This window comes from Heterocephalus glaber, unplaced genomic scaffold (assembly GCF_053883595.1).
Source record: "Heterocephalus glaber isolate CG9 unplaced genomic scaffold, H.glaber_assembly_v1.0 deba00001460, whole genome shotgun sequence".
NCBI classification, from domain to species: Eukaryota; Metazoa; Chordata; class Mammalia; order Rodentia; family Bathyergidae; genus Heterocephalus; species Heterocephalus glaber.
Genome location: NW_028258307.1, coordinates 3762827 through 3789465, shown reverse-complemented (window position 1 = coordinate 3789465; position 26639 = coordinate 3762827). Strand labels below are relative to the sequence as shown.

General features: G+C 54.1%; 2 protein-coding genes across 6 annotated transcripts in view; one reads left to right on the top strand and one right to left on the bottom strand.

The window, feature by feature from the left end:
- Positions 1-1643, top strand: part of Ephx2 (epoxide hydrolase 2) — a 36063-nt gene extending 34420 nt beyond the window's left edge. For 2 of the 3 annotated variants that reach the window (XM_004848388.4, XM_004848384.3), the window contains 3 exons: positions 517-597; positions 949-1007; positions 1160-1643. In XM_004848388.4, coding sequence (XP_004848445.2) covers positions 517-597; positions 949-1007; positions 1160-1238 — 219 coding nt within the window. In that variant the 3' untranslated portion in view covers positions 1239-1643. Of the gene's footprint in view, positions 1-175; positions 598-948; positions 1008-1159 lie in introns of all 3 variants that reach the window. The other variant, XR_015453352.1, reaches the window with a different exon arrangement.
- Positions 1644-8321: 6678 nt separating this feature from the next.
- LOC110349993 (uncharacterized) lies at positions 8322-14905 on the bottom strand. 3 transcript variants are annotated; one of them, XM_087216774.1, is made up of 8 exons: positions 14027-14905; positions 13450-13938; positions 13321-13358; positions 13191-13224; positions 13061-13099; positions 12806-12905; positions 11868-12706; positions 8322-8851 (listed from the first exon to the last, which is right to left on the bottom strand). In XM_087216774.1, the coding sequence occupies exons 2-7, from the start codon at positions 13477-13479 to the stop codon at positions 12651-12653; spliced, it is 297 nt and encodes a 98-aa protein (XP_087072900.1). In that variant the 5' UTR covers positions 13480-13938; positions 14027-14905; the 3' UTR covers positions 8322-8851; positions 11868-12650. The 3 variants fall into 3 exon arrangements, with proteins under 3 accessions (XP_087072900.1, XP_087072898.1, XP_087072899.1); XM_087216772.1 differs by having other exon boundaries at positions 11868-12689; XM_087216773.1 differs by having other exon boundaries at positions 11868-12689; positions 13515-13938.
- Between the last annotated feature and the right edge of the window lie 11734 nt (positions 14906-26639).

Here is a 26639-nt window from a genome sequence, read left to right as displayed (position 1 = left end):
AAGGGAAAGCAGGGGCTTCCTTGATATCCAGCAGGTCGAAGGGAGGTCATTTCTGCTGACTTCAGGGTCACCTTGCTAACTGATGTGGCTCCCCATTTTGCCCTCCAGAGTGCTGGTCACTGCACTTAAGGAGACAAAAGGAATCTTGACCTATATCCTCCTATTGGTGCCACAGAATCAGCTGTGTGAGCCCCAGTCATGGAGCACGCAGACCACAGGCCCTGACACATGCATGTGTGTGCGGGTCACTGTGTCCATGTGTCCACCACCCGAAAGATCTCCAGGAATCAGGATGACTCCCTCCTGCTGAGCCTGGCAGAAGCCCAGCCAGGACTGCAGTGAAGAGGCGGGTATTTCTAGGGTGGTGATGGTGGAAAACACACACATACACACACGTGCGCGCACACACACACACACATACACACACACAGAGGCATGAGGGTGCCTCGGGTTTGGGTGTGGGCAGAGAGCATCGGGTGGAGTAGTGCTGCTGCCCTGTGGCCTGTTCCCCACCAGATCCTGATAGCGGCCCTGATGGTGACAGCGGAGAAAGATTTTGTACTCATTCCTGAAATGTCCAAGCACATGGAGAACTGGGTGAGGGAACAGCCCTGCCTGGCTCATGAGTGCATCCTGGGAGCGCTCAAGGGGTCCAGCGGGAGACAGCAGCAGAGGATGCACAGTCCACTAAAGCCCTGCTCCGACGGGGCCTGGTCCCTGACATTGCCATCCCCTGCTGACTGCCACTCCCTTGTCCGCGCTGTCATGACCTCTGCTTGGGGCTCACTCCCTTCCTGAAAGATTCACGCTCGCTGAGGGTGGCCTGTGGGACTTACACAGCAAGGGGTCCCCTCCCCTCCCAGATCCCCCTCCTATCCTTACACTAAGCTGACACCAAAGCCACCTGCATTTTTCTGCTTGCCTTTCCCGGATGGGCTTTTCTTTCAGATTCCCCACCTGAAAAGGGGACATATTAAGAATTGTGGACACTGGACTCAGATGGAAAAGTAAGGAGACTGAAGGTCCCTGGTGGGGGTCAGGATACCCTGTTTAGCGTTCCTGAATGAAAGCTTTGCTGGCTTCATGCTGCTGGCGAGGCCTCCAGCAGCCTTGGCACAGGTCAGTGGTGTCATGTGACCTCCCCGTTGTCCCCTCGCAGGCCCACTGAGGTGAATCAGATCCTCATCGATTGGCTGGAAGCCGAAGTCAGGAACTCGAGCCTCGTCTCGAAGATTTAGCCTGTAGCCCGTCCTCTCCCTTGGTCATCAGGGGAAGTCTCGGTGCCCAGATGTGGCATCATCTCTTAGAACCAGCACTGGGATCTGAAGGGGTTGCTGGAAAAGTGATTTTCTCTAAGTGGTCAATCTAGTTTGAAAATCTTAGGCACAGGACAAATCCATGTTAATTCTCTGGGTAGAATCACACTGATGGCTGATGTCTGGTGGCCACAGGACAGGAGTACAAAGAGGCTAGAGAGGAAGACGGGACTGGGTCAGAGTGGTCAGTGCCCTTGGGGACACAGTGAGGCAGTCTCCCGGGGATTTCTCTTTGACAGTTCAGTTGTGCAGGAAAATGTGCAGTTCCTTTTGAAATGTCTCCGCAGAGATTAGGATCCTTTAATCAATAAACCTAAGACAGCTGTGTTCCTGTGTCTTAGTCATTTCGGGTCACCAGGACACGACACCCAACAGCAGCAAGTCAGAGGAACAGAGGATCATTTGGGCTCACAGTTTGTAGAGGTTCAGTCCACAGTCTTCTGGCTCCCAGGCAGGACAGTGTGGTGGAGGGACCCAGCTGCTCATGAAGGGGATCTCAAAGCAGAGAATCAAGAGAGGCCTCGGGAGTGAGGTAAACCCTCCCAGGCCGGGCCCCAGCGACCCATTTCTTCCCACCAGAACCCACTTTCCACCAGCAAGTCAGCTATAAGCCTGTACTCCAGTCACCTTCCAAAGCCCCTCCTAGGAGTGCATGAGGCTCTTGGAGGGCATCTACATAGGAACAACACCCTGCCCTGTGTTCTTGAGAAGGCAGGGTACTTGTTGGAAGGCGGCCTTGTACAGAAGTGGACAGACACTTTCCCTGGTTGCCAGGGTGCCTTGTGAGCCACACATGCACTGTCTGGAGCCTGTGAGGAAGAGGCAGCAGCCTACAGCAGCGAGCCCCAGTAGCCGTGTGTCCCTTTCTCCTTGGTTCCCTAGCAGGCACCAGTGCAGACCTGGAGCACTTGTACTGCGCTAGTGAGACTGCGAATGTTAGGTCTCGCTGAAGCTTGATTTAGTTTAAATCTCCCCATTTGCTCAGCAGCCACCATGTGGTTCAGTGCCAATCTCCCCGTCAAGCTCTTCTCTTGTCACATCTACTCATGCAGGCATCAAGTCTCCCAGTTTGGTCTCCCACATCCATCTGTCCTCTGTCCTGCTTTGAGCACCAGTCCTGAGGCAGCAGCCTAACTGCCCCTGCCACACTCACAGAGTCTGCTCCTGAGCACTGCAGCTCAGAGCCTCCCAGCTGCCCCCAAATTAAAACCTGCATTCTGGAGTGGGCCTGGACCCTGCTCCCTGCACCCCCGGCTGGCCTCATCATCCCATGATTCCTGTACATCCTCCACCTTGAATCCTGCACGTTCCACACTGGCTCTCCTGGCCCTCCACCCTAGCTCTGCATTGTTCGGTCTGGAGTCTGCCAGCTGCTCCCCTAACAAGTCCCAGGCTGGGTCCTGAGTCCTTTCTCCCTGATTCCGCAGCACAGTACACTCACGGATGTCTGTACACCACGCTTGGTGTTTTTTGTGCAAGGAAATGCTGCAGAGCATGTGGACTCCCCAGGCAAGTTCTGAATAAAGATGAGTTGGCCAGGCCACAAGGTTGTGTGTTCCTGTGTGTGAAAAAAGCTGGGGCAGTCAGAGGTGTGTGCAAGATCAGCACCTTCTACCGCAGACCTTTCCTTTCTAAGTCTGGAGCCATGCCAGCCAAGTCAGATACCGGCTGTACTGCTCTGTGACCTTGAGAAGGGCTTCCAATGTCTCAGTTCCCTTACCCGTAAAATGGCACCAAACATTAATAGCACCTAATGCATACCAGGCAGTTGATATATGGTAATGTATGCAGAGTTCTTGACTAGGGCCTGTCAAGAACAAATGCTGCAGAAGAATAAGCTAAACAATTTCTAAGTTATCCTAGGACAAGACCGATAATGGCTTTAAATTTCCAGCCACACCACCAATACCTCCATCATTTTGGATCTGAGAGTCAGAGGGCTCATTTGAAAGGTAAACATGGACTTGGGAGAATAACATACAAGTCATATAACATTGCTTCACTACCTGTATGCGAAACATCATTTGGAAGGCAGCAGATGGGGGAAAACAAAGAAGATTCCTGGAACATCCTTCATGGGAAGGAGCACACACAAGCAAGTCTATTTTCCCTGGTAGCTCAATATCAAAATTCTATCCAATAATCCTCATAAACCTTTGCAGGTACCTCAGAAATTCTGCTTTTCTGGCAAGAAAAAAATCTAATGAATCAAGTGCACAGCACTGCAAAATAAGCATGACCAGTCAGTCATACAAGATTGAAGGCACATATGAAGTTGGACTGCCAGAAGTCTTTGGGTTGTGCAAGAAAAAACTTTCTTGCTCTTCTTTGGGGAGCTTGAGGCCACAGGTAAACTGCTGGAACTTTGGTAGCCAATGGCATCAACTGTGATGAATGGGAAGGTTTTTAGATGTCTTTTAACTATTCTTCCTTGGAGTGTGTTCCAACCTATTTAATTATAAAATGATAATTTATTTCACACCTACAAAGGGCATAAGCAATGAATATATTCACCTTTGCTAAAACAAATAGACTTTTAAAAAAGAGGCTTGGAAGTCTCCATATTCTTTTTTTTTTTTTTTTTTTGGTACCAGGGATCGAACTTGGGACCTTGTGCTTGTGAAGCAAGCAGTGGAGCCACTGAGCTAAATCCTCAGCCCTCTCCATATTCTTTTTACCTCTACCTACCAGTGAGTTTGTGGTTTTGCCCACTCAGAGAGTAAAAACCACTCACACATGGCACAGTAGACAAGAGAAATATCCTCAAAAAGTGAATCTGGTAGACTACGTGGGAGGAAAATCTCTTTTTTAAGGTACGATGAACCCTAAGGCTTTGAATTGGCTCTACACTAGTTTCGATATTGTTCACACCAATGTTACCATCAGTAAATGCAGACCATGGTTAACTTACCTAGATCAGAATCTAAAGGTTTTTGCAATACAAATCCTGTGGGAAGTATATCTCACCTCACTATTATAGGAATCCATCTGACCACAAATAATAAAGTATTTTTTTCTTTCCTTAGCAATTGTAAGAATTTCTCCCAAGTATCGGCCAGTGAACCCAATTGATTCATTCTTTGCCTCCACTGTTGAATTGTGTGGATTTGAGATTTGAGGCTTCCTGTTCACCTTTGAATCCAGCCCAGCATGGGCTGCACATTCTTAGATGTTCACTAGGTGTTTGCTGAATAAATCAGAGAATGAATGCATAAATGAATGATGGATGAATAAATACCTTTGAAATCTTGAGGTCTTGCTGGGTGAAAGAAACAGCCAACTGCAAGGCTGTTCTTGCTATCTCAAGCCTTGATAGTGTGTAGGAAGACTGCTGGCATATCTGCTGCCTGAACCAAATCAGCAGAAGATATCCACATTATAGACATCTACAGATCTTCAGTAGGATCCACCAGATACACTGCAGTTGGACATTGGTGGGTTTCCGCTGCATTAAGCACAAGTGCAATCAGTAGTTTAATCATATAGCTCAAGTATTAATGGTTATTGTAAATGTTGACAGATTTCTTGTTTATCAGCCAAGGCAGACTTCTCCTTGTGGGGACAGGGTGAGCTGGAGACTCCTTTTTTTGGGGTACCAGGGATTGAACTCAGGTCCTTGTGCTTGTGAGGCAGGACTCAGAACCACTGAGCTAAATCCCCAGCCCCTGGAGACTCCTTCTGATCCCCATGGCCACTGCAGATGACTGCTCAGTAGACTCAAGCAGTTGAGTCACCCAGAGGCAGTGTTTGTCACTGAGCAGGAGCCTACATGAACACCTGCTCATATTACCATGACCTAAGCTCTCAGGGCTTGGTCCACCTGGAAACTAGACACAGTGTTAGAGTGCTTCCCATCCTGGGAGCTGATCACCTCAGTGTAACTCCTGCTCTGCTCTCACCTGACACTGCAACAGGCTGCAGCAACACAATCCTCGCTCCTCAGGGTCTTTGGGCAGCAGAGAGGCTGAGCCTCTGACCTGGAGGGAAAGCAGATGAGGCATAGCTAGTAATGTGTGTACGTCTGTCCAGCCTGACAAACAACAAAACAAAACCCAGACCATCTAGACTCCCGGACCCACGTAACTGGCTGGCCCATGGTGCCTGAATGTGCTTAAGCCTGGCTTGATACCCAGACACGAGGCAGGTCTCCTCACCTGGAGGAGCAGCCACACAACTGAGCTGAAGAACACACCATCAGCAGACCTCCATCCAGTCCAACAGCCAACCACAAGGAAGCTGTTGATAATAAACTTGTCTCAATCCGTCCTTGTTTCCAACTTTCGGATAGAACTTAATTTAGGACACGTCAGAATTCTTTTTCTTAAGATGATAATTTACTTAATGAAAGTGTGTTTCAAGGCAGCACAAATTTGGAGAAAAACATAGAAAAATGAAAATCTGAATATAATTTATCTGAATCAAATAGAAAAAAACATGCATCTGTCATTGTCCACCTCTGTATTGTATCTAAATATTAGTGCTATGCACAGATGTTACCACAGTGGACCCTGTATGAGTAAAGGGACATTTCTGAAAGTTTACTGAAATGAATGGCATAGACAGGTCAATGTGGGAAAAAGGCATACAAATTTACTAATGTTCCTGGTGGGGGATGACAGCATTGCAGCCATAGGTAAAGAATAAGCCTCAAAGAACGGATAGATGGTTGAAGCTTATATATGCTCCCAAGCTCCAAAAAGGACTAGAACTTTGGCAGGGGCCTGGGTGTGGCAGGACTTTAGGCAGTAAAGTGTCGAGGACAAATTGTGGGAGGGTTTAAAGAATTGTCTGGGTGACCGGGGATTTAGTTCAGTGGTTCCAATGCCTGCCTCACAAGTGCAAGGTCCCAAGTTCGATCCCCTGTACCCCAAAAAACAAAAAAGGATTGTCTGGGTGAACAAAGTTGTCCTATGTAGATAAAGCCTCTTACGGAACAGTCTTGAGAATAGATGAACAGTGCATTTGGGCAGAGTGTCCTGGGCTAGGAGTCTCATCTTTCTGGAGAGTTATTTTCTTTATCATTAAATTTCTTGTTAATCTCTCTGAAAAAGGAACCTCTTGGTCAGCTAGGAGTACTTCACAAGGCCCTGTCTGCTCTTTCAGAGACAATGAGGATTGAGAGAAAAGTCAATGAGATAAAGGCTCATGTAAACCCTGAAGGTGCTACCTTACTCTGAACTCAACAAATTTCAGGGTTTGAGGTATATCTTTGTGCACCCCAATGACAATAAAATGGATAGAGATCTGAATTTCAGTCTTCATTATGCCGTGTTCTGGTGCAATTTCCCACATTGTCCAGCAGCAGGTAGAAGGCAGTTGGAAAAATATCTGGTGGACCGCACCTAAGAGTATTTTTATAATTAAAAATTTGAGAAGGAGGCATATTCCACATTGCTAGCATTGGTGACAGGGGAGGGGTGGAATAACTAGAAGGGGCAGATTTAGGGTAACATCAGCAAGTGATTCTGCTTCTAAACTGGAGGAGCTGCCTACAGGCAAAAAGCAGCAATGCCTAGAGGTTGTGGAAGATTTTTTTTAGGGATTTTACAGATGTTAAGGAATGTGAAATATATTTTCCAGCTTTTAACCAAAGGACTACTCCATCTCTCCTCTCTAGTTAGTGTAATACTGCAAAATGTATCATGTCTCCTTTCCTAGTAAGCAGCTCCTAAAGTCTTTAGCATTACAGGACTGGGTAAGATCATCTGCACAGGTTCAGGATGGGGGCAGGTCATGCCAAGGACCCATGCAGGGTTAGAGGATTAGTTAGGACTTTCTGCACCAACTCCATCCTCAGGGCAGGGAAGGGCTGAATGTTGAATTATCACCAATGGCCTATAACATAATACATCCCATGCACATAATGAAGTTTCCATAAAAGGCCAAGGAATGAGTTTGAGGAGGGATTGAGGAACACACAGAAATTCTTGGAGGGTGGTGCTCCCTACCCTGAAAGGACCTAAGCTCTTAGGCTCAGGATGCTTCTGGACCTAGCCCTGTATTTCCCTTAATCCGAGTGGTTATCTGCCTCCTTTAAATGCAAATAAAGCATTTCTTTAAATTCTATGAGCTGTTCCAGCAAACTCACTGAAGCCACTGATTGATACTAGAGTAAGTTTGGGAATACCAATTTGTAGCAAGCTTGTGATAAAAGTCCTAGAAAGAAAAAAACATGCTTAATCTGTCACTTAAAAATAAACAGTTATTTCCCTAAATGTATGGTCTCAACTTACATATAAATTTCCAGAGATGTGGCCTTGGAACTGGCATTTGAAAAGGGAGTCTTTGGGATTTGATGCCAGCTCCAGGTCCTGCCAGAATTTAATCGCATGAGGGTACATGAAAGTGTAGTTCTCTGTTTGGGATCCTGGTCAGGTGGTTACTTGCTTGAAAATGTCCTTAAAACTCTCTCGTGAGGCAAGATGGGTAGATGTATCACTGGGGGAATGACCCCAAAGGGGTGTGTATTATTGTTCCAAGCTGCGTCCTTCTATACTTCCTGGCTGCCATTGGTAGAGCACTCTCCTCCATCATGCTCTTCTCTATTGCCATTTCTACCTTGAAGCCACCCTACCATGGACTGAATCCCCAAAACCATGAGGCAAGTCAAACCTCTCCCCCTTTGAATGTTAGGTATTTTGGTCTCAGTGGTGAGAAAGTGAGTAACACAGTTAAGAAAGGGAATAACCCCCCAATATGTTGGTCAGATTATTTTGTGTTGGTGTTTCAGGGAGTTTCCTCTGTATCACACTGAAGAGTCTTGATTGCCAATTGAGCCATTGGCCCCATCAAAAACATTACTCAGGAGATCTAAGTTTCTTTCCCTAGTATTACTGAGACCAGGGTGTTAGGAACTCATTCCAGAGATTCTTTCTAGGTTCCTCCTGTCCTAAACAGAGAATTGGACAAAACAAGTGCAAAAGGTAGTGAGATTTTAGTTAGAAAAGTCCTGTGGCAAGACCAATAAAATAGAACAATGAAATAAACAGCCACAAGGAAATTTAAAGTGGAAGTTTACTGTCTCCAGTGACTATACACCAGTGCCACGACACGGAATGAAAGAGAGCAGGCTTTCACTGAGGACATGGGAAGAGGGACTAAGTGCTGAGGCCTCCTTCCGAGCTGCTGCTAGGGCCAAGAAGGCTGCTGAAGGATGAAGGATGCTGTGCTTAGGCCTGGTGGGTTTAGGCCTTACATTCACGGCTCCTTGTTATAAGGGATGAGGTCATGAGCTGTCTCAAGTAGCAGCTTCATGCTGACTGGGGCCATTGTCAGGGGGAGGAGCTGAGTTGGTAGGTGGGGTTGGGGTCTCACACCGGTAGGGATATCTGTTCATCAGCTTTTGGGAGGTGAGGAAGTTAGTGGCTGGATGAATCCAGCCTTGGAAAAAAATTGATCAAGGCGCTGCATACAGATGATGACAATGAAGGGTCCCAGGATGGGTAGCAGCCACCTTGTAGTCAGCGAGGAGAAGCAATCTGTTTCAGTGTTTTGCTCGTTGATTTCTGAGGTTTCTGGTGGTGTCTTGTACAATTCTAGAGTCATAAAAAAACAGCAGTCTTACTACAAAAACAAATAAGAGACCTCCTGGTGACATCCGGTAGGTCTTAGGGGGGCTGATGTCTCTGTAATTGGTCTGTCTGTAGATGGGGAGAGAGGAGTTACACCAAAGATCTTGAGTCCCTGTGGGTTTGGAAGATGGTGGATTTGTGTGGGTGTTTTGGATGAGATGTTTATGCATAGGTCTGTGGGCATCAGAATATTAAGGTTTCTAAGTAGAGGTCCCGTAACAGGGGTGACAGAGGTGGCAGAAGGCTTGACGTAGGGTAGTTAAGCTATGGGCAAGGTCCTGGACCCCAGCCACTATCTAAAACAGGTTTGTAACCGACTAGGAGTGATGGATGCCTTTACCTGGGGTGCTGTGGAGGCCCCACAGGGACTGTAGGGTGGGCGGGGGCAGAAGAGGAGAGGCTTATAGCCAGTATCTTTTTGTTAATGTGCGGTTAGAAGGGTTGAGAAGGTAAAACAGAGCGTGTGCTAGAGGTACATTCTATCTCAGGTGGAGTGGGGATGGTAGATTGGGCTGGTCACTAACAAACATAGACATAAGTAGAAGAACCACGTTTGAGTGGGTGAACACTCTTGGAAGGTGCTGGAGAGCTGTAGTTTGTGCATGAGAGATACAAAGGTGTCTATCGGCAAAACAGAGGGCAAGGTAGCAGGGTACCACTGTAGATCAGAGAGGAGGTGAAAGGTGCACTGGGGGAAGAGGGGATGAGAGACACACACAAAGCACTGAGGTCAGTTTCACGTCCCGGGTTGCACTGGTGATGGGGCTGGGTGCTCCATAGGTGTCAAGAGAGGGGCTGAATTGAGGGGCTTGCTTTACCTTGGAAATGTGATATTTTTGCAATGATAGCAGACTAATTGTAAAATTAAACAGCTCCTGTGGAGTAAGCTACAAGATTAAGAAGCAGATTGCTTTCTTAGAAATGGGGAAATTTTTAAAAGGAGAACACAATGCATTATATTCAAACATTCAAAATATCCCTGAGAAATGGTATTGCAGTAAAGTGAGCTTTGGTTTCACTCATTGTTCTGCCTTTCTTCCCATTCTCCAATACCTTCTGACAAACTAGAGGTTCCTTGCTTGCCATGTGTTTCTTATACTGTGCTTCACAGTTGTGGAAGAATCCCAGAGGTCAGAATAGGTTTGGATCTAAATCTCATCACAGCTATGAGAGCCTGGCAATGAGTATGCAGCCTGCATGGCCTCTTTATTTCTCCCAAAGTCAGCAGCAATAGGGTCAAATCCATGAAGCCTGGAGAGGTCACCTCAGTCCTACTAGATGGTTAACACCGGGAGGGAAAGGCCAAGGTTCATGTCCACTTGGTAAACTAGGACATAAGGCCAAGTGAGTTGGCTACAAGTTAAAGGGAGGTGTGTACTGCCATGTGGGTAAGCTGGGAGGTTATGTTCCCTGGGTGAGGTTAAGCAGGCAAGGCAAAATGGTAAAGAAGTCTAGGGGATATGTGTCAGGTATGAAGGGCCAGATGTATAAGGCCTCTTGGCATCTGGAAGGTGTAGACGAGCAAGTCAAAAATAGCTGAATACAGGTAACTGGTACACACGAGGTGCGTAAGGCCAGTAGGGATCTAGTGGGAAAGGAGAACTACATAAAGACAGTTAAATGATGAAGAAGGGATGTTAGGGTCAAGGGAATAAAGTAAAGTGGTTAATACCACATAAGACTAAAGCTGAAAGTTGGGGTAAGGCTAGAATCCTAAGCTGGGGTGAAAGGCTGGCTAGTTTACTAAGCCAGGCTGATAAGCCAATGTCACGTCACTCAGGTCATTTGGGTAACCAGGTGCACAACAGGAGATGGGAGGCAGGAGACTGAGGCCAGTGGGTAAGGTTAGAAAAAGACAAAGGGCAAAGGTAAAGAATTTAGAGCAGAGGTGAGGCTAAATGAACCTGGGTAACTTACACCCAGTGGATGAGGACACTGGGATACAGTCAGAGGGTAATAATTAGTCCCAGGGCCCAGGAGGGCTAGGGGTAAGGGCTAAGCCAGCTCACCGAGGATTAGAAGCAAAGCCAAGAGATGAGAAGGCTGAGGAGAGCCAGGAGGACGAGGCCACAGCAGGCTGGGCAGGCTGCTAAGATTGTATGTTTGAGGCTAGGAATTAAATAGCCACATGTTTACGACCAGGTGCTAAGGCCAGGAGGTTGAAGCCAGATAATTACATGGCTAACACCACAGCCTGAGTCCAAAGCATGAAGTCAGATGGGTAAAGACAGTGGGCTAAGGTCAGGTAGCTATGGCACAAGTAAGGCTACTACTAAGGCAGCTATGTCACGCTAAGAAGTTGAGCCTAGGAGATTCAGGCCAGAAGGATGAGGCCAACATAGAGATACCATGGATGTGAAGTAACAGGCTGTAGCCAGGCTGCAAAGAAGGGCCAGTGATGTCCGGGGTTTTTCCACTGGGAGAATAAAGCCAAGCCTTAAAGCCAAAAGTTGAGGATGGATGAATAAAACTATGTGCTTACTATAGGAGAAGAGGGGCCAGTACAGGACAGTAGTAGAGGGTTGGCCTAGCATATGCGTGGCCCTGAATTCAGTCGCCAGCACAGGTAGACACGTGAACAACAACAAAATCACCAGATTAAGAAACAAAACAAAAGCCAACAGAGTAAGACTAGGTAGTGGAGGCCTGCTGGATAAGCAGAAGTGGTTACACCCAACAGGGTGAGTCCAGGTCGGTCAGTGTAAGAGACAGGCAAAGTGGGAAACAGCATGTGTAACCCCCAGGATGAGGGAGCCCTGCTGGGGAAGGCACGTTGGCTAAGTTAGGTAGGGCCAAGCTATACCAAAAAGACAGTTTAAGATTTCTTGAAAAACCCAGGGGGTTAAGACAGTGGAGGTCATACCAGGTGGTATAGTTACAGCTGCAAACCAATAGGGAAAGAGAATATATGGAGAAATCCAAGTGGGTACATCTAGGCTCTTATTAATGGGTAAATAAGGCAAAACTGCAAATGAGTTACCTAGGCTAGGTTCCGGAGGCTGAGACATAGGAACTCAAAGGGATGGGAGAATCATTTGTCTTTTGAAGGCTGTGTTTCCACTGCATGAGGGCAACTTGATGATCCATCCACAGAAAAGAGGACCTGTATCTCTAAATGGCAGAAAGCAAAAAGGCCAAAGTTATGAATTCCCACTAATGCCATTGCAAGTACTCGCTCGGCAGGACATAACCACTTCCCCGAGCCCTACCGTTAGGATGCCAAGTAAGTTTGAACTCTTCAGGGGACAAAACACTCACTCCATGGCCACCAAGAAAGTTCAAAAGAAGCTGGGTCCAACACAAGGATTTTAACAGACTTACTTTAGTATCTGTGCACATTAACAGATGCATGGATCTGTCCTGCAGGAGGACATCCAAAGACTTGCCTTAGTGTCTGTGTAGATGAACAAATGCATGGCTCTGTCCTCTAGGAAGACAGAAGCAGACTTACCTGAGTATATAAGGAGAAGAACAGATCCATGGCCCTGTCCTGTGGGAAGACAGAAGAACAATTAAGGTAGTACCTAGGCCCATGAAGACATGCATGGCTTTATCCTACAGGAAGACATCAGGAGCCTTACCCTAGTATTCAGGCAGATGAACAGATGCATGATTCTGTCATGTAGGAAAACATCAGTAGACTTACCTTAGTATCCCAGCACATGAACAGATGCACGGCCCTGTCTTGTATGATGACAGGAGCAGCCTTACCTTAGTATCTGAGAAGATGACCAAATGCATGACCCTGTCTTGCAGGAAGACATCAGCAGGTGGGAAGGTAGCTCAGTGGTGCTTTGCCTACCTTGAAAGCACAAGGTCCTGAGTTCAATGAGAGGGGCATCAGCAGCCTTACCTTAGTAGCCCTTCAGATGAACACATGAACGCCCCTTTCCTGGAGGAAGACAAAAGCAACCTTACCTTGGTATCTGAGCTGATGAATAGATTCATGGCTGTGTCCTGTAGGTAGACAGAAGGAGACTTTCATGGTGTCCAAGCAGATGAAGTGTGTGGATCTGTCCTGTAGGAAGACAGAAACAGACTTACCTAGTGTCCTGGTAGATGAACAGAAGCATGGCTCTGTCATGAAGGAAAACAGAAACAGATTCACCTTAGTATCCCAGCACATGAACACATGCATGGCTCTGTCCTGCAGGAAGACATCAGCAGACTTACCTTAGTATATAAGAAGATGAACAGATGCATGGCCCTGTCCTGTGGGAAGACAGAAGAACAATTAAGGTAGTACCTAGGCCCATGAAGACATGCATGGCTTTATCCTACAGGAAGACAACAGGAGCCTTACCCTAGTATTCAGGCAGATGAACAGATGCATGATTCTGTCATGTAAGAAAACATCAGTAGACTTACCTTAGTATTCCAGCACATAAAAAGATGCATGGCCCTGTCCCATATGAAGACACAAGCAGCCTTACTTAGTATATGAGAAGATGAACAGATGCATGGCCCCATTCTGTAGAAAGACATAAACAGACTTACCTTAGTGTCCCAGCAAGTGAAGAGAAGCATGGATCTGTCTTGTAGGAAGACAGAAGGACATTTACCTTGGTATCCAGTAAGATGAAGAGATACATGGCCCTATCCTGTAGGAAGACATCAGCATCCCTACCTTAGTGTCTGAGCAGATGAATAGATGCATGTCCCCATTGTGTAGGAAGGCAAACAGACTTATCTTAGTATCCCAACAGGTGAAAAGATATACGGATCTCTCCTGTAGGAAGACAGAAGCAGAATTACTTTAATGTCTTGGTAGATGAACAGAAACATGGCTCTGTCATAAAGAAAACCAAAGCAGACTTATCTTATTATCCCACCACTTGAACAGATGCATAGCCCTGTCTTGCACAAAGACAGAAGCAGCCTTTCCTTAGTATCCAAGAAGATGACTAGATGCATGGCTCTGTCTTGTAGGAAGACAGAAGCAGTCATACTTAGTATCTGTGCAGATGAACACATGCATGGCTTTTCTGTGTAGAAGGCATCAACATCCTTACCTTAGTATCCAAGCTGATGAATAGATTCCTTGCAGATTCCTGTTGGAAGAAAGGAGACTTATCTTAGTATCCAAGTAGATGAAGACGTGCATGAATCTGTCATGTAGGAAGACAGAAGCAGAGTTACCTTAGTGTCCCAGTAGATGAACAGAAGCATGGCCCTGTCCTGTGGGAAGACAAAGGGAGAGTTACCTTAGTACTCAGGCAAATAAACTGATGCATGATTCTGTCTTGCAGGAAGACACCAGGAAACTTGTCTTTGTGTCCATGAGATGAACAGATGCATGGCTCTGTCCTGCAGGAAGACATTAGGAGTATTCAGGCAGGTGAACAGATGCATGGCTCTGTGCTGGAGGAAAACAGAAGCAGACTTACCTTAGTATCCAGCCAAATGAATGGATGCATGGCCCTGTAGTAGGAAGACAGAAGAAGACTTCTTTAAGTATCTGAGCAGATGAACACATGCATGGGCTCTGCTCTGGAGGAAGACATCAGCAATCTTACCTTAGTATTTGAGATGATGAATAGATGCCTGGGTGTTTACCATAGTAAGACAGAAGCAGCCTACTTAGTATCCAGGCAGATGAACAGATGCATGGGTCTGTCTGGTAGGAACACATTAACCCGTACCTTAATGACCATGTAGATGAACACTTGTGTGGCCCTGTCCTGCACACCCATATCACCAGTGTTACCTTCGTGTTCAAAAAGATGAACAAATGTTTTGGGACAGAGGTGCAACATTTTATATTACCCACTCTGGGCACACACTACTACAGGAAACGCCAGGCAGTCAGCTCTTTCATAAGGACATTAAAGCTTGGACAAGGTGTTCAGGCCAGGATCATCTGGCAGAGATGTTACGACAGGACACTGAGATGATCCAAATAATGTTCCATGCTTAAGACAAGGGAAATGTGTAAAAACAGTATTAAGGACTAGCATACTAGCCCAGGACCAACTGAGGATACCTAAGACCTGTGAGGGTGGACGATGGGATAGAGAAAGACTGAAGACTAGAGAGCAGGAGCAGGATACTGGAGCTACAGTAGGATGGCAAGGTTACAGTCTGGGCAGTGCAGAGAGAAGGTGACGAGAACTAGGAGGTAAGGACAGGTGGGAAAAGCCAAGAGGCTGGAGCCAGCTAAGAAAAAGGTTAGGTGGTTAACAACAGGCAGCAAGGTCAGGACAGGAATTACTGTAGGGGGATGGCAGGTTAACAGGGTGGGGAGTTTAGGCAGGATTCTAGGGGCAAAGAAACAAGGGGCCTGGGTTCAGAGATGAGATGGGAATGGAACAGACATGCATTAGTTTGACGTGCAAGAAACAACAGAAAAGACAACTACTTACTTAGACGAAATGAATTCACCTAGAAATGCAGAGAGGTAAGGATAAAGGATGATACTTGCACAGTAATATATGCAGCCAGGTGCACAAGGAATAGCACTTCATTACAAGTGGCTACAGCAGGGGGTTTCATGGAGAGAGCAAACTGCAAGGCAATGAGGGGACACTGCTGAGGGTGGGGTGCTACGGGGAAGGGATGAAGGAAGAAAGATATGGCCACCTGGAAAGCATGAACAACAGAAGCTGAGACATGAAACTGCCCCATATGGCTGGTGGGCAGAAAAACATAAATCCCACTCTAAAGAAGTCCATGAATAAGAGGGGAAGGTTATGAAAGGATATGAAGAGGAGAAAGGTGGGAGGGGATCTTACAAACCACGGAAGTGACGGAAGGTAAGGGCAGGACAGTGCACGAGGCCGTGGGGATGCAGCTCAATCAGGCCGGGTGGCTCGGGCTGAGGTGGGCAGGGGCAGGGTGGGCTGGGGGGACAGGGATAAAGCCATATCCAGATATCGTGGCCAGGGTGGGATGACGACCACCTGGGGAGGGCAAAAGCTCTGAGGCCTGGGGACGCAAGGGCTTGGGCACGAAGGACACAGGAAGCTGGGGGTAGGGGGGACTGGGGTCCGGGGTGCACCGGAAGCTGAGGCTTCGGGCAGGGCTTGGCTCAGGGTGTTCCTCCCTCACCACTGGGCCTGTAGACCAAGCTGCCTGAGTGGGGCTGAGCAAAAGTCAGGCCTGCTTGCCGGACGCAGCCAGGCGCGGGAGGAGCCACGAGGCCTCCTACGGTCAGGGAGTCGGGCCAAGAACAGGGTTTTGGAGGGTGTCCCCTTAGGGTACCCTGCCACTAGGGAAAGAGCACAGGGCGGTGCGTCAAGTTGGGGCTGGGCAGTGTCAGTCGGGCAGGGCTGGGAAGGGCGCGGGCACGGGCATGGGCCATGGGCACGGGCTGGGATTGGGCCAAGGGGGCCGGGACTTGGGGCCAGGCATGACCCCTGCCTTCCTGGGCCAAGATACTCAGGTGCATGGGTCAAGCCAGCAAATCAAGTGGGTCTGGAGGAGAAGGCCATAGGCCAAGGTCACAGCATGGAGGCAGAGGTCAGCCCCAGGCCAGGGAGGCACAGAGTCTAGGGGGCTGGGGACAGTCAGGGCAGGGGCCAGCACGGTCAGGCCAGGAGGCGAAAGGTCAGGCGTGGGCGGCATCACGAGGGTGTGCACAGGTGCCTCAGGCCAGGCATTTAAGCGTGCCCCGGGCAGGGTGAGACCTGGACCCAGGTGAGCATACAGGCAGGGTCAGAGAAGGCCTGGTGCCTGGAAAGGTGCTAAGGCCCATGGGGGAACTGGGGCAGAGGAAGTCCTGGGTGCTGGTGGTGGAAGGAACTGGGGAGGGGGCCACCGTGGCCCGGGGTGGTGCCAGAAAAGGCAGGAGGGACACGCAGATTGAGGGCAGGGCCACTACTCGTGAGTTTCTGAAGGGAAGCTAAGCCCTTGACCTGGGAGAGCAGATTCAGGGGCAAAATTGGGCCTGAGGGCTAAGGAGAGGTCTTGGGCTGGGGCACAGAGCCGGCTGTCCAAAGGCAGGTGCTGCCTTCTGGGCTCTTGTCCTGGGGTGGCCTTAGGGGGATGGGTGCTGAGGGTAAGGCACTGGGCTCCAGGGCCTTGGCAGGGGCAGGACACTGGGAACAGGGACTGTCGGCCAGGGCATTCGGGTAGGGGTTGGCTATAGTCAGCAAGGGCGCATTACTTAGACCAGGCCTGACGTGGGGATGAATGGAGATCCAGGGCTGCTAGATCCCATGGCCTGCATCAAGGCAGGGACTTAGACAGGTGGGAGCCCAGGTGCCTATGGGAGCTGGGCCAGGGGCGGGTCCTATGGGCAAGAGAAACTTGGGTCTGGACCCAGGGGCTGGGGGCAGAAGGGGCAGGGCAAAAGTGCTGGGGCAAGGGGTGGCCAGGTCTTACGTCAGCCGCTTAAGCATGGGAAGGTCAGGCCAGGCACTACAGGGGGCCAGGGGGATGCAGCTCAGTCAGGCCTGGTGGCTGGGGTGGAGGTGGGAGGCTTGGGGTGGGGGATATGCAGAGCAGGGGCCAAGTCAGCTCTGAAGCCTGGGGACGGAAGGGCTTGGGCACGAAGGACACAGGAAGCTGGGGGTAGGGGGGACTGGGGTCCGGGGTGCACCGGAAGCTGAGGCTTCGGACAGGGCTTGGCTCAGGGTGTTCCTCCCTCACCACTGGGCCTGTAGACCAAGCTGCCTGAGTGGGGCTGTGAGCAAAAGTCAGGCCTGCTTGCGGGACGCAGCCAGGCGCGGGAGGAGCCACGAGGCCTCCTACGGTCAGGGAGTCGGGCCAAGAACAGGGTTTTGGAGGGTGTCCCCTTAGGGTACCCTGCCACTAGGGAAAGAGCACAGGGCGGTGCGTCAAGTTGGGGCTGGGCAGTGTCAGTCGGGCAGGGCTGGGAAGGGCGCGGGCACGGGCATGGGCCATGGGCACGGGCTGGGATTGGGCCAAGGGGGCCGGGACTTGGGGCCAGGCATGACCCCTGCCTTCCTGGGCCAAGATACTCAGGTGCATGGGTCAAGCCAGCAAATCAAGTGGGTCTGGAGGAGAAGGCCATAGGCCAAGGTCACAGCATGGAGGCAGAGGTCAGCCCCAGGCCAGGGAGGCACAGAGTCTAGGGGGCTGGGGACAGTCAGGGCAGGGGCCAGCACGGTCAGGCCAGGAGGCGAAAGGTCAGGCGTGGGCGGCATCACGAGGGTGTGCACAGGTGCCTCAGGCCAGGCATTTAAGCGTGCCCCGGGCAGGGTGAGACCTGGACCCAGGTGAGCATACAGGCAGGGTCAGAGAAGGCCTGGTGCCTGGAAAGGTGCTAAGGCCCATGGGGGAACTGGGGCAGAGGAAGTCCTGGGTGCTGGTGGTGGAAGGAACTGGGGAGGGGGCCACCGTGGCCCGGGGTGGTGCCAGAAAAGGCAGGAGGGACACGCAGATTGAGGGCAGGGCCACTACTCGTGAGTTTCTGAAGGGAAGCTAAGCCCTTGACCTGGGAGAGCAGATTCAGGGGCAAAATTGGGCCTGAGGGCTAAGGAGAGGTCTTGGGCTGGGGCACAGAGCCGGCTGTCCAAAGGCAGGTGCTGCCTTCTGGGCTCTTGTCCTGGGGTGGCCTTAGGGGGATGGGTGCTGAGGGTAAGGCACTGGGCTCCAGGGCCTTGGCAGGGGCAGGACACTGGGAACAGGGACTGTCGGCCAGGGCATTCGGGTAGGGGTTGGCTATAGTCAGCAAGGGCGCATTACTTAGACCAGGCCTGACGTGGGGATGAATGGAGATCCAGGGCTGCTAGATCCCATGGCCTGCATCAAGGCAGGGACTTAGACAGGTGGGAGCCCAGGTGCCTATGGGAGCTGGGCCAGGGGCGGGTCCTATGGGCAAGAGAAACTTGGGTCTGGACCCAGGGGCTGGGGGCAGAAGGGGCAGGGCAAAAGTGCTGGGGCAAGGGGTGGCCAGGTCTTACGTCAGCCGCTTAAGCATGGGAAGGTCAGGCCAGGCACTACAGGGGGCCAGGGGGATGCAGCTCAGTCAGGCCTGGTGGCTGGGGTGGAGGTGGGAGGCTTGGGGTGGGGGATATGCAGAGCAGGGGCCAAGTCAGCTCTGAAGCCTGGGGACGGAAGGGCTTGGGCACGAAGGACACAGGAAGCTGGGGGTAGGGGGGACTGGGGTCCGGGGTGCACCGGAAGCTGAGGCTTCGGACAGGGCTTGGCTCAGGGTGTTCCTCCCTCACCACTGGGCCTGTAGACCAAGCTGCCTGAGTGGGGCTGTGAGCAAAAGTCAGGCCTGCTTGCGGGACGCAGCCAGGCGCGGGAGGAGCCACGAGGCCTCCTACGGTCAGGGAGTCGGGCCAAGAACAGGGTTTTGGAGGGTGTCCCCTTAGGGTACCCTGCCACTAGGGAAAGAGCACAGGGCGGTGCGTCAAGTTGGGGCTGGGCAGTGTCAGTCGGGCAGGGCTGGGAAGGGCGCGGGCACGGGCATGGGCCATGGGCACGGGCTGGGATTGGGCCAAGGGGGCCGGGACTTGGGGCCAGGCATGACCCCTGCCTTCCTGGGCCAAGATACTCAGGTGCATGGGTCAAGCCAGCAAATCAAGTGGGTCTGGAGGAGAAGGCCATAGGCCAAGGTCACAGCATGGAGGCAGAGGTCAGCCCCAGGCCAGGGAGGCACAGAGTCTAGGGGGCTGGGGACAGTCAGGGCAGGGGCCAGCACGGTCAGGCCAGGAGGCGAAAGGTCAGGCGTGGGCGGCATCACGAGGGTGTGCACAGGTGCCTCAGGCCAGGCATTTAAGCGTGCCCCGGGCAGGGTGAGACCTGGACCCAGGTGAGCATACAGGCAGGGTCAGAGAAGGCCTGGTGCCTGGAAAGGTGCTAAGGCCCATGGGGGAACTGGGGCAGAGGAAGTCCTGGGTGCTGGTGGTGGAAGGAACTGGGGAGGGGGCCACCGTGGCCCGGGGTGGTGCCAGAAAAGGCAGGAGGGACACGCAGATTGAGGGCAGGGCCACTACTCGTGAGTTTCTGAAGGGAAGCTAAGCCCTTGACCTGGGAGAGCAGATTCAGGGGCAAAATTGGGCCTGAGGGCTAAGGAGAGGTCTTGGGCTGGGGCACAGAGCCGGCTGTCCAAAGGCAGGTGCTGCCTTCTGGGCTCTTGTCCTGGGGTGGCCTTAGGGGGATGGGTGCTGAGGGTAAGGCACTGGGCTCCAGGGCCTTGGCAGGGGCAGGACACTGGGAACAGGGACTGTCGGCCAGGGCATTCGGGTAGGGGTTGGCTATAGTCAGCAAGGGCGCATTACTTAGACCAGGCCTGACGTGGGGATGAATGGAGATCCAGGGCTGCTAGATCCCATGGCCTGCATCAAGGCAGGGACTTAGACAGGTGGGAGCCCAGGTGCCTATGGGAGCTGGGCCAGGGGCGGGTCCTATGGGCAAGAGAAACTTGGGTCTGGACCCAGGGGCTGGGGGCAGAAGGGGCAGGGCAAAAGTGCTGGGGCAAGGGGTGGCCAGGTCTTACGTCAGCCGCTTAAGCATGGGAAGGTCAGGCCAGGCACTACAGGGGGCCAGGGGGATGCAGCTCAGTCAGGCCTGGTGGCTGGGGTGGAGGTGGGAGGCTTGGGGTGGGGGATATGCAGAGCAGGGGCCAAGTCAGCTCTGAAGCCTGGGGACGGAAGGGCTTGGGCACGAAGGACACAGGAAGCTGGGGGTAGGGGGGACTGGGGTCCGGGGTGCACCGGAAGCTGAGGCTTCGGACAGGGCTTGGCTCAGGGTGTTCCTCCCTCACCACTGGGCCTGTAGACCAAGCTGCCTGAGTGGGGCTGTGAGCAAAAGTCAGGCCTGCTTGCGGGACGCAGCCAGGCGCGGGAGGAGCCACGAGGCCTCCTACGGTCAGGGAGTCGGGCCAAGAACAGGGTTTTGGAGGGTGTCCCCTTAGGGTACCCTGCCACTAGGGAAAGAGCACAGGGCGGTGCGTCAAGTTGGGGCTGGGCAGTGTCAGTCGGGCAGGGCTGGGAAGGGCGCGGGCACGGGCATGGGCCATGGGCACGGGCTGGGATTGGGCCAAGGGGGCCGGGACTTGGGGCCAGGCATGACCCCTGCCTTCCTGGGCCAAGATACTCAGGTGCATGGGTCAAGCCAGCAAATCAAGTGGGTCTGGAGGAGAAGGCCATAGGCCAAGGTCACAGCATGGAGGCAGAGGTCAGCCCCAGGCCAGGGAGGCACAGAGTCTAGGGGGCTGGGGACAGTCAGGGCAGGGGCCAGCACGGTCAGGCCAGGAGGCGAAAGGTCAGGCGTGGGCGGCATCACGAGGGTGTGCACAGGTGCCTCAGGCCAGGCATTTAAGCGTGCCCCGGGCAGGGTGAGACCTGGACCCAGGTGAGCATACAGGCAGGGTCAGAGAAGGCCTGGTGCCTGGAAAGGTGCTAAGGCCCATGGGGGAACTGGGGCAGAGGAAGTCCTGGGTGCTGGTGGTGGAAGGAACTGGGGAGGGGGCCACCGTGGCCCGGGGTGGTGCCAGAAAAGGCAGGAGGGACACGCAGATTGAGGGCAGGGCCACTACTCGTGAGTTTCTGAAGGGAAGCTAAGCCCTTGACCTGGGAGAGCAGATTCAGGGGCAAAATTGGGCCTGAGGGCTAAGGAGAGGTCTTGGGCTGGGGCACAGAGCCGGCTGTCCAAAGGCAGGTGCTGCCTTCTGGGCTCTTGTCCTGGGGTGGCCTTAGGGGGATGGGTGCTGAGGGTAAGGCACTGGGCTCCAGGGCCTTGGCAGGGGCAGGACACTGGGAACAGGGACTGTCGGCCAGGGCATTCGGGTAGGGGTTGGCTATAGTCAGCAAGGGCGCATTACTTAGACCAGGCCTGACGTGGGGATGAATGGAGATCCAGGGCTGCTAGATCCCATGGCCTGCATCAAGGCAGGGACTTAGACAGGTGGGAGCCCAGGTGCCTATGGGAGCTGGGCCAGGGGCGGGTCCTATGGGCAAGAGAAACTTGGGTCTGGACCCAGGGGCTGGGGGCAGAAGGGGCAGGGCAAAAGTGCTGGGGCAAGGGGTGGCCAGGTCTTACGTCAGCCGCTTAAGCATGGGAAGGTCAGGCCAGGCACTACAGGGGGCCAGGGGGATGCAGCTCAGTCAGGCCTGGTGGCTGGGGTGGAGGTGGGAGGCTTGGGGTGGGGGATATGCAGAGCAGGGGCCAAGTCAGCTCTGAAGCCTGGGGACGGAAGGGCTTGGGCACGAAGGACACAGGAAGCTGGGGGTAGGGGGGACTGGGGTCCGGGGTGCACCGGAAGCTGAGGCTTCGGGCAGGGCTTGGCTCAGGGTGTTCCTCCCTCACCACTGGGCCTGTAGACCAAGCTGCCTGAGTGGGGCTGTGAGCAAAAGTCAGGCCTGCTTGCCGGACGCAGCCAGGCGCGGGAGGAGCCACGAGGCCTCCTACGGTCAGGGAGTCGGGCCAAGAACAGGGTTTTGGAGGGTGTCCCCTTAGGGTACCCTGCCACTAGGGAAAGAGCACAGGGCGGTGCGTCAAGTTGGGGCTGGGCAGTGTCAGTCGGGCAGGGCTGGGAAGGGCGCGGGCACGGGCATGGGCCATGGGCACGGGCTGGGATTGGGCCAAGGGGGCTGGGACTTGGGGCCAGGCATGACCCCTGCCTTCCTGGGCCAAGATACTCAGGTGCATGGGTCAAGCCAGCAAATCAAGTGGGTCTGGAGGAGAAGGCCATAGGCCAAGGTCACAGCATGGAGGCAGAGGTCAGCCCCAGGCCAGGGAGGCACAGAGTCTAGGGGGCTGGGGACAGTCAGGGCAGGGGCCAGCACGGTCAGGCCAGGAGGCGAAAGGTCAGGCGTGGGCGGCATCACGAGGGTGTGCACAGGTGCCTCAGGCCAGACATTTAAGCGTGCCCCGGGCAGGGTGAGACCTGGACCCAGGTGAGCATACAGGCAGGGTCAGAGAAGGCCTGGTGCCTGGAAAGGTGCTAAGGCCCATGGGGGAACTGGGGCAGAGGAAGTCCTGGGTGCTGGTGGTGGAAGGAACTGGGGAGGGGGCCACCGTGGCCCGGGGTGGTGCCAGAAAAGGCAGGAGGGACACGCAGATTGAGGGCAGGGCCACTACTCGTGAGTTTCTGAAGGGAAGCTAAGCCCTTGACCTGGGAGAGCAGATTCAGGGGCAAAATTGGGCCTGAGGGCTAAGGAGAGGTCTTGGGCTGGGGCACAGAGCCGGCTGTCCAAAGGCAGGTGCTGCCTTCTGGGCTCTTGTCCTGGGGTGGCCTTAGGGGGATGGGTGCTGAGGGTAAGGCACTGGGCTCCAGGGCCTTGGCAGGGGCAGGACACTGGGAACAGGGACTGTCGGCCAGGGCATTTGGGTAGGGGTTGGCTATAGTCAGCAAGGGCGCATTACTTAGACCAGGCCTGACGTGGGGATGAATGGAGATCCAGGGCTGCTAGATCCCATGGCCTGCATCAAGGCAGGGACTTAGACAGGTGGGAGCCCAGGTGCCTATGGGAGCTGGGCCAGGGGCGGGTCCTATGGGCAAGAGAAACTTGGGTCTGGACCCAGGGGCTGGGGGCAGAAGGGGCAGGGCAAAAGTGCTGGGGCAAGGGGTGGCCAGGTCTTACGTCAGCCGCTTAAGCATGGGAAGGTCAGGCCAGGCACTACAGGGGGCCAGGGGGATGCAGCTCAGTCAGGCCTGGTGGCTGGGGTGGAGGTGGGAGGCTTGGGGTGGGGGATATGCAGAGCAGGGGCCAAGTCAGCTCTGAAGCCTGGGGACGGAAGGGCTTGGGCACGAAGGACACAGGAAGCTGGGGGTAGGGGGCACTGGGGTCCGGGGTGCACCGGAAGCTGAGGCTTCGGACAGGGCTTGGCTCAGGGTGTTCCTCCCTCACCACTGGGCCTGTAGACCAAGCTGCCTGAGTGGGGCTGTGAGCAAAAGTCAGGCCTGCTTGCCGGACGCAGCCAGGCGCGGGAGGAGCCACGAGGCCTCCTACGGTCAGGGAGTCGGGCCAAGAACAGGGTTTTGGAGGGTGTCCCCTTAGGGTACCCTGCCACTAGGGAAAGAGCACAGGGCGGTGCGTCAAGTTGGGGCTGGGCAGTGTCAGTCGGGCAGGGCTGGGAAGGGCGCGGGCACGGGCATGGGCCATGGGCACGGGCTGGGATTGGGCCAAGGGGGCCGGGACTTGGGGCCAGGCATGACCCCTGCCTTCCTGGGCCAAGATACTCAGGTGCATGGGTCAAGCCAGCAAATCAAGTGGGTCTGGAGGAGAAGGCCATAGGCCAAGGTCACAGCATGGAGGCAGAGGTCAGCCCCAGGCCAGGGAGGCACAGAGTCTAGGGGGCTGGGGACAGTCAGGGCAGGGGCCAGCACGGTCAGGCCAGGAGGCGAAAGGTCAGGCGTGGGCGGCATCACGAGGGTGTGCACAGGTGCCTCAGGCCAGGCATTTAAGCGTGCCCCGGGCAGGGTGAGACCTGGACCCAGGTGAGCATACAGGCAGGGTCAGAGAAGGCCTGGTGCCTGGAAAGGTGCTAAGGCCCATGGGGGAACTGGGGCAGAGGAAGTCCTGGGTGCTGGTGGTGGAAGGAACTGGGGAGGGGGCCACCGTGGCCCGGGGTGGTGCCAGAAAAGGCAGGAGGGACACGCAGATTGAGGGCAGGGCCACTACTCGTGAGTTTCTGAAGGGAAGCTAAGCCCTTGACCTGGGAGAGCAGATTCAGGGGCAAAATTGGGCCTGAGGGCTAAGGAGAGGTCTTGGGCTGGGGCACAGAGCCGGCTGTCCAAAGGCAGGTGCTGCCTTCTGGGCTCTTGTCCTGGGGTGGCCTTAGGGGGATGGGTGCTGAGGGTAAGGCACTGGGCTCCAGGGCCTTGGCAGGGGCAGGACACTGGGAACAGGGACTGTCGGCCAGGGCATTCGGGTAGGGGTTGGCTATAGTCAGCAAGGGCGCATTACTTAGACCAGGCCTGACGTGGGGATGAATGGAGATCCAGGGCTGCTAGATCCCATGGCCTGCATCAAGGCAGGGACTTAGACAGGTGGGAGCCCAGGTGCCTATGGGAGCTGGGCCAGGGGCGGGTCCTATGGGCAAGAGAAACTTGGGTCTGGACCCAGGGGCTGGGGGCAGAAGGGGCAGGGCAAAAGTGCTGGGGCAAGGGGTGGCCAGGTCTTACGTCAGCCGCTTAAGCATGGGAAGGTCAGGCCAGGCACTACAGGGGGCCAGGGGGATGCAGCTCAGTCAGGCCTGGTGGCTGGGGTGGAGGTGGGAGGCTTGGGGTGGGGGATATGCAGAGCAGGGGCCAAGTCAGCTCTGAAGCCTGGGGACGGAAGGGCTTGGGCACGAAGGACACAGGAAGCTGGGGGTAGGGGGGACTGGGGTCCGGGGTGCACCGGAAGCTGAGGCTTCGGACAGGGCTTGGCTCAGGGTGTTCCTCCCTCACCACTGGGCCTGTAGACCAAGCTGCCTGAGTGGGGCTGTGAGCAAAAGTCAGGCCTGCTTGCCGGACGCAGCCAGGCGCGGGAGGAGCCACGAGGCCTCCTACGGTCAGGGAGTCGGGCCAAGAACAGGGTTTTGGAGGGTGTCCCCTTAGGGTACCCTGCCACTAGGGAAAGAGCACAGGGCGGTGCGTCAAGTTGGGGCTGGGCAGTGTCAGTCGGGCAGGGCTGGGAAGGGCGCGGGCACGGGCATGGGCCATGGGCACGGGCTGGGATTGGGCCAAGGGGGCCGGGACTTGGGGCCAGGCATGACCCCTGCCTTCCTGGGCCAAGATACTCAGGTGCATGGGTCAAGCCAGCAAATCAAGTGGGTCTGGAGGAGAAGGCCATAGGCCAAGGTCACAGCATGGAGGCAGAGGTCAGCCCCAGGCCAGGGAGGCACAGAGTCTAGGGGCTGGGGACAGTCAGGGCAGGGGCCAGCACGGTCAGGCCAGGAGGCGAAAGGTCAGGCGTGGGCGGCATCACGAGGGTGTGCACAGGTGCCTCAGGCCAGGCATTTAAGCGTGCCCCGGGCAGGGTGAGACCTGGACCCAGGTGAGCATACAGGCAGGGTCAGAGAAGGCCTGGTGCCTGGAAAGGTGCTAAGGCCCATGGGGGAACTGGGGCAGAGGAAGTCCTGGGTGCTGGTGGTGGAAGGAACTGGGGAGGGGGCCACCGTGGCCCGGGGTGGTGCCAGAAAAGGCAGGAGGGACACGCAGATTGAGGGCAGGGCCACTACTCGTGAGTTTCTGAAGGGAAGCTAAGCCCTTGACCTGGGAGAGCAGATTCAGGGGCAAAATTGGGCCTGAGGGCTAAGGAGAGGTCTTGGGCTGGGGCACAGAGCCGGCTGTCCAAAGGCAGGTGCTGCCTTCTGGGCTCTTGTCCTGGGGTGGCCTTAGGGGGATGGGTGCTGAGGGTAAGGCACTGGGCTCCAGGGCCTTGGCAGGGGCAGGACACTGGGAACAGGGACTGTCGGCCAGGGCATTCGGGTAGGGGTTGGCTATAGTCAGCAAGGGCGCATTACTTAGACCAGGCCTGACGTGGGGATGAATGGAGATCCAGGGCTGCTAGATCCCATGGCCTGCATCAAGGCAGGGACTTAGACAGGTGGGAGCCCAGGTGCCTATGGGAGCTGGGCCAGGGGCGGGTCCTATGGGCAAGAGAAACTTGGGTCTGGACCCAGGGGCTGGGGGCAGAAGGGGCAGGGCAAAAGTGCTGGGGCAAGGGGTGGCCAGGTCTTACGTCAGCCGCTTAAGCATGGGAAGGTCAGGCCAGGCACTACAGGGGGCCAGGGGGATGCAGCTCAGTCAGGCCTGGTGGCTGGGGTGGAGGTGGGAGGCTTGGGGTGGGGGATATGCAGAGCAGGGGCCAAGTCAGCTCTGAAGCCTGGGGACGGAAGGGCTTGGGCA

Bases quoted from the DNA above. Each gene is read 5' to 3' on its own strand.
- LOC110349993 (XM_087216772.1), bottom strand. From the start codon at position 13,479: ATGTATCTCTTCATCTTACTGGATACCAAG. The intron at 13,100-13,190 runs GTAAGGCTCCTG...GTCTTCCCACAG, and splicing joins TCATCTGCCTGAATACTAGG to GACAGGGCCATGCATCTGTT. The intron at 12,690-12,805 runs GTAAGGTTGCTT...TGTGCTTTCAAG, and splicing joins TCATCAGCTCAGATACCAAG to GTAGGCAAAGCACCACTGAG.